General features: G+C 36.1%; 1 protein-coding gene across 1 annotated transcript in view; it reads right to left on the bottom strand.

Moving 5' to 3' along the window:
- Positions 1–7,412, bottom strand: part of LOC106880483 (tax1-binding protein 1 homolog) — a 23,908-nt gene that overhangs the window by 2,770 nt on the left and 13,726 nt on the right. The window contains exons 8-12 of the mRNA XM_052974095.1: positions 6,717–6,824; positions 5,601–5,759; positions 3,789–3,924; positions 1,502–1,797; positions 752–1,091 (exon numbers count right to left, since the gene is read on the bottom strand). Coding sequence (XP_052830055.1) covers positions 752–1,091; positions 1,502–1,797; positions 3,789–3,924; positions 5,601–5,759; positions 6,717–6,824 — 1,039 coding nt within the window. The remainder of the gene's footprint in view (positions 1–751; positions 1,092–1,501; positions 1,798–3,788; positions 3,925–5,600; positions 5,760–6,716; positions 6,825–7,412) is intronic.

Genomic DNA, 7,412 nt, shown 5'->3' with positions numbered 1-7,412 from the left:
TCACAGTTTCCATCAGCCAAATTCAATCACAAGGCATTGGTCAGCTTGGGGCTCGAGGAGCTGTGCAGTGGGACTAAACTGAAAACCATGTAACTGCAAAGCAAGATTCTTGACCATACAGTCCTGCCTCTACAGATAAATTTGTGACCGGCAACAAACAGAAACCAATGTTGGTCAGTTGATGATTAGGAAGACCATAAGTATCACCTCACAAATTGGAAACTTTTGAATTTTCTTTTCTTTTTTTTTTTTTTTTAATCTTTTGGAGATGGTATGACCAGTGATGCATAGGAACAGAGTAAGAAAGTGCTGATCTCTAACTGAGGAAAGAACCTGTGTAAGAGATAGACCCAGAAATACAAGGTGGTGAAATGTGATCTTCGGATGTTGAGCCTCACACAGGCAATGACACATGACCAAGACTTCTGGCAATTTGCTATGCTTGAGAAGACACATCAAGCTCAGCGAAATTGCAGTCATGACCTACTGCCAGTGACATGTAAATGCCACCCATGCCGGTGACACATAAAAGGCACCCAGTACACTCTGTAGAATGGTTGGTGTTAGGAAGGGCATCCAGCCATAGAAACCATGCTAAAACAGACAAGTGAACCATGGTGCAGCTCTCCAGCTTGCAAACTCTTGTCAAATCATCCATCCCGTGCCAACATGGAAAATGGACATTAAATGATGTTGATAATGATGACAATGATTATGATGATGAGGAGGAGGAACAACAACAACAACTTACCATTTGTTGAACAAGCTGCTTTTACTGCTGCTGCTTTAGCAGAAGGTAGAACAGTCGGTTCTATAGGGAGCGGCAAATTTTCCGTCGAAGATTTCTCTATGGTATTCTCAGTGGCTATTGGGTCAAATGGCTTAGTGTCTGGTGTTTCACAGAAATTAGGCATCGGTATTTGAACCAGGCGTGCAGGATAACCAGGTTTGCTGTGATCATGTGATGGGCTGGCATATGGATTTCCGTACAACAGAGGAGAATGTTGCCCAGGTAACGTAGGGAACGCAGCAGCAGGCTTTGATCTTGATGCTGTTACTGGTGTATTTTTGGAAGCTGATAACTTTTTGTTCTAAGAAAACAATTTTTAAAAAGGAAGAAAAGATTAAATGTATTATTAATTGAATTTGAGATTGTCTAAAAATTTTGTACACAAAATAGATTTAGATAATATCATTTGTGTGTATGTGAGTGTTCACTTTGAATTTAATAAATTTTGGATCACCTTGGAAACGTGTTAACATGTATTTTCTGAAATATTAATTTCGGTGATATTTTCTGTATCTAAATATGTTAACACAACAGAAACAACTGTTAGCTTTATAAGGGAGGAATTCTACAATTAAACATGTGATTTTCTCTATCTGTACTTTTGTTATTTATATACACACACACACACACACACACACACATATTAAATGAATTATAGAGAGAGAGAGAAAGAGAGAAAGAGAGAGAAAGAGAGAGAGGCCATTCACAAACCTTAGAACCGGATTTTGAAGATGATTTAACATGGTGTTTCTCTTTGGCTGCCAACTTCTCTTCTAATTCCTTTATTTTCTCACTGTAGTTTTTCTTCATAGACTTCATTTCTTTTTCTTGCTCATTATTCCGTGCTTTATATTCCATTGCCCAGTTTTTCTGGTGTAACAACTGCTTTTCCAGCATTTCTATTGTGGAGCTGTTGTCATCGGTGGTGACGTTCTCAATGGCAGACTGAGCACCACCACTCGAGGAAGTGTCATTTGTGGTCTCGGATAAAGTATGCTTGGCACTTTCTGAATAATGATTGTTAAAAAAACGAAAATAATAATAAATGTTAATTATAAATATTTCTTGCAGTGAAAGGCTCAACTTTATGCTAATAAATTATAACTCATTACTGTTTTCACATCCAGTTGCAATTTTCAGATATCTTTTGTTTAAAACATTATATTTCCAACTTTCAGAATCTTTGTTTACAAATATTTTGAATTGGTTTCCCACAGTTTTGTTCAGGTACATACAAAGCTTAAAATTGTGAAGTCAGGAAACATAAGGAGCAAAGCCCATTTCATTGCCAAAAGCTTTAGCAACAACCAAAAACTTAAACCAGGTCCCCAACTCAGTTTACCTACTCCCGCCACTAACTTGTCAGTAGGAACTAAACTTGAGCATAACACTGTAAGCTGATAAAATAGTATACAACTTCACAGTGTCTGTTCTGTACTTATCACTGTATCTACTGACAACAGACAGACTACAGGATCTGTATCAAGATAAGAATCCTCTTTGGTTGCTAGCTTTACCAGCAGCAACACTTTACTAAAAATGCATTAACCAAGTCAGCTTCATAACACTAGTTTACTGATATCATTTTGGGACTTCTACAACTGCTTCAGATTTTCCTATTATTTTCCTTTTACTTACAACTACAACATTCACATCAGAATCCCTAAAACTTGTGCTTATGAAATCTATGATTCTATATCCTCAAAATGTGTTCATGACTTTTCTACTATTGCTGTCTCTTTAAAAATAATTTTTACACATAAGCTGAACTATCCACATAATCATAGATAATTTAGTAACAATGCCAGTGATGTATAGTGAATTACAAATGTATCAAAGAATATCTGTCACTGGGATATACAACAATGATTTCTTTCATTAGCACTATTTGAGCATGATCATTACCAGCGTCGCCTTACTGGCACATGAAATATATTTGAGCAAGGTCATTGCCAGTGTCGCTGGACTGGATCCTGTGCAGATGGCGTGTAAAAAAACACCATTTGAGCGTGGCCATTGCCGGAACCGCCTGACTGGCTCTTGTGCCAGTGGCACGTAAAAGCACCCACTACACTCTCGGAGTGGTTGGCGTTAGGAAGGGCATCCAGCAGTAGAAACTCTGCCAGATGAGATTGAAGTCTGGTACAGCCATCTGGCTCGCCAGTCCTCAGTCAAATCAACCAACCCATGCCAGCATGGAAAGCAGACGTTAAACGATGATGATGATGATATGAGGTCCAAATATTTAGCAATGAATTCTGTTAAATCAAATAAAGCACATGATAGTATTTCTATAAGCAACACCAGAGAGATGAAAGGCATAGTTATCCCCAGAAGAATATGAACACAGAGCATAGAGAAATGTAACTATATACTGACAGAATACTTGTTTCATACAACGGCAATAATGGTAATAGGTGTAAGTTACAGCAATTTAAAATTGTTTTGAATTATAACAGCTGTTTATCTTTGGCAGCAAAACAACTAATGGGAAATCACTCTTGCAATCCTACAGGCAATTGTTAGGGTTACAAATGGAAAAAGTAAACACAGCTTTGATGGGATTTGAAATCAAAACTTAAGCACTGACACTTCTTTTTCAGTCATTTAGATTCCTGTATGGAATAGGCTGAGTTAATTAAAACCAATTCAATTACATTACTAATAATAATTACTTTATGAATCACAGAAATTTGAAAGGCAAAACAATCCCAAAAGGGAATTTCAAGTCTTACTAGCATCAGCTTTGCATTTCACTATGAAATCATTCAAATTTCAACAAATTCAATATTAACACAAAAGAGGTATAAATAACATTTTAAAAAGAAAATTTCCAATCATAATCAACGTAAGTATTAATAAAACTATTGGCCCAGAAGAATTGGAAATTATTCTGTCCACAAACTACAGCAAAAACTGCCAGCTCAGTCTTACAAAATGAAGCAGGTTACAACTAGTCTTGCCTCAAGGAACAAGCAGATAAAATGAAAATACTTACTTAATTTCTCAATTTTCTTTATGCTCTTTTGATTTTCTGAATATAACTTCTTGTATTCTTCAGAACACTTTTTAACTCGAAGTTGCCATCCTTCACGTTCATTCACAAGTTCTCTGTTCTGGATATTTAAAGAAGACTGCACAAAAATGAATATTAAATAACATTAGCCAAACTATCATCAAGACAATAATCAAAATTTACAGCAGATTATTGGGGTGGGAGGGGGAGGGTGCACATAACTTCAAACATTGAAATCAAATGCATAAACTTTCACAGACTGGTGTCCAATCCATGGTAAGAGTTGCTTCTCAGCTGCTGATATTTCACATCTGATATTTTTAGTGCAAGGTTTGTTATAAAGACCTACAGCCATTGTCACACAAATATTTCCCAGGCCCAACAACATCCCTCTCAGTGTTTTTGGATTTATTAATTATTCAGTACTGCCTGACTGGCCTTCGTGCAGGTGGCACGTAAAAGCACCCACTACACTCTCTGAGTGGTTGGCGTTAGGAAGGGCATCCAGCTGTAGAAACTCTGCCAAATCAGATTGGAGCCTGGTGTAGCCATCTGGTTTCACCAGTCCTCAGTTAAATCGTCCAACCCATGCTAGCATGGAAAGCGGACGTTAAACGATGATGATGATGATGATTTCTTTTTTTTTTTCATTTCAATGCACAAGGTCAATTTTTTTTTTTTTTGTGGAGGTAAGGCACAGGTGAATGAATTAAATCCTGTGAGCTACATGTGTTACTGGCCCCTTCAAAATGAGCAAAAGTGTGAAGTTGATCCTGAACTTGAATCCATAGTAAACTAAATACTATAAGACATGTAATCCAGTATGTTTATCATTGCTTCACATCAGATTTATTATCAATGTTACTACTAATACAGTGATTATATATATATATATATATATATATATACACACACAAACACATACATATGAATGAGAAAAACTGGTATTTACAATGAGTGTTCCAGCTGATCCAATCAACAGAATAGCCAACATGTGAAATTAACATGCAAATGGCTGACCACTCTACAAACACACACCCTTAATGTAGTTCTCAAGGAGATTCAGTGTGACAAGGCTGGCCCCTTTTGAATTACAGGTACAACTCAATTTTGTCAGCTAAGTGGACTGGAGTAACGTGAAATAAAGTGTCTTGCTCAAGGACAAATTCTCACTGGAAATCAAACTTGTGACTTTACAATCATGAGCTAAATATCCTATCCATTAAATCACACACCATCATATATATATATATATATATATATATATATATATATAAACAAATAGTAAATGAGTATATGCATATATACGTACAGGTATGTGCATACCGATATCCACCTGTATGTATAGGTGCATATCTGGGTACAGGACATTGCAAACAAACGTAGACGAGAACACACGAGCCACATAGAGAACATTCTACTTCATCAGCTACCCACGTTTTAACACCGGCGTTTCAACGAGCTTGGGCAGGACGCATCGTTAAAACGGCTCTTCCCATGGACCGCAGATTAAATTTGTATACGCAAAGTAAATCTAGCCATGGAGGAATGTAGTGGCGGACAAAAAACAAGACAGGAAAACAAACAGAAAAGGCTTTACGGCCAGACAAAAAAAATTATATATATAAACATAATTAAGGGATCAGCAACAGTTGCTTCACCACATACCGAAGTTCAGAAATAGCAGCTAAAGTGCGAAAACTCCAACAGGTAGTAGTACTTGGAACTCACAAAGGCAAAACATATATATATGAAATAATATATATATATATATATATTCTAATGGTTACTTACAAGTTTGTTAGTGAGCTCCTCATTGCGTGATGACAATTCTTGATTCTGTTTATGCAATTTAGCATATCTCTCCTTCAAAGTTTCTTGTGCTTTCTGCAAATGGTAGATCGACTGAGGAGGTAATAAATTGCTTGCTTCTGTCTTAAGGTTTTCATTGGCCTGAAAGAAAAATACACACATTGAAGAGTAAAACATGTAATCGTAAAACATTTGTTTCTAATAAACAATAATTTAAAATGTAGGAAATATACAGAAAAAAAAATTTCTTTTTTTAAAATAAATCTAGAAACATTTTTCCATAGCAAAAATGGGCTAAGTACTTCTGTAGCTGGATATTCAGCTTACTGTAAAACACACAAATGCCAAGCAGAAGCAGGTCCCAAAGTCAGTTGAGGCAGAAACAAGCACAGTTCAAAACCTTATAACTAGGAAAATATTTCTCTCTTATCTACTTAATATCAAGAAGCCAAAACTAAGTAATCATTGATCTTTAAATCACACAAGACTGCCAAAATATTTACAACTATTTTATTTTTACAATTTTCCATAGCTAGGAAAAGGTGTGGTTATGAGGTTAAGAAGTTTGTTACCTAACCACATGGTTTCAGGTTCAGTTCCACTGCAATGGCACCTTGGCAAGTGTCTTCTATTATAGCCCCAGGCCAACCAAAGTATTGAATGTGGATTTGATAGATGGAAACTGAAAGAATCCCAGTGCGTGCATGCATATTAAGTTTGTGCCTCCTTGCCTTGATATGGTGTGATAGCTGTAACTGAATGTCACTGTCATATAAGCTGTATCATTCATTTTCAATATTCCGTGAAAATGTGTCTGGCCACAAGAAAATATTACTTTGCTTGGAAAAAAGGAAAGGTTTGACAACAGCAAGGCATTTGGCCATAGATGAATCTGCCTCAATAAAAACTCCCTCCAACCCAAGTTAAGATGGTGACAACGATGATGATGATGAACTGTACTTGTAGCTGTTCTTCAAATGAAATTGGTTAATCCAAAATTTGTTTTGAATTATTATTAGCATAATCTTTAAATTGGAAAATAAATGCTGTCAAAAGTAAATAATAAAAACCTAAGAAGAATGGAATAACTAAAATTACCTCTGTAAGTTTGTCAATTTCCTCCTTTTTAAGTACTTTGAATTCTTGAAAGTCTTTAGACATTTTATCCATTTGTGCTTTCAAGGTGAGAGACTCTCCTCTGGCTGTCTAATTGAATGAAAAAAGGAGAAAAATCAAAAAAAAAATCATTGTGTCAGCCATAAATTCTTTTTAACAGTAAGAAGGTGCTAGAAAAGAAATTTAAACTATGAATCCTCCACACTACTCTGCACTTTAAGCAAAACATGTAACTGCTAACCTGAAGAAGATGACACAAATACACTGTATACTAGAAAGTGAAAGTAACACTGCTTGATTCTGATGATGTTTGAACAACAGAGTCAAACTTGCCTGACAAGGAAGATTTCAGCTCGATTTTTGGAAGTTTAAATTTAATGAATTCTGATTACGATGGAAAGGATTTTTTTTCAGCCATCATTCAGATGAAATTGATATTGGATTTTGTAAAGGAAGAAATATTTGTTATCTAGGCGTAGGAGTGGCTGTGTGGTATGTAGCTTGCTTACCAACCACATGGTCCAGGGTTCAATCCCACTGCGTGGCATCTTGGGCAAGTGTCTTCTACAATAGCCTCGGGCCGACCAAAGCCTTGTGAGTGGATTTGGTAGATGGAAACTGAAAGAAGCCCGTCGTATATATGTATATATATATATATATATATATATATATATATGT

This window comes from Octopus bimaculoides, chromosome 17 (genome assembly GCF_001194135.2).
Source record: "Octopus bimaculoides isolate UCB-OBI-ISO-001 chromosome 17, ASM119413v2, whole genome shotgun sequence".
NCBI classification, from domain to species: domain Eukaryota; kingdom Metazoa; phylum Mollusca; class Cephalopoda; order Octopoda; family Octopodidae; genus Octopus; species Octopus bimaculoides.
The sequence above is the reverse complement of the archived record's forward strand: the minus strand, read 5'-3'. Positions and strand labels throughout refer to the sequence as shown.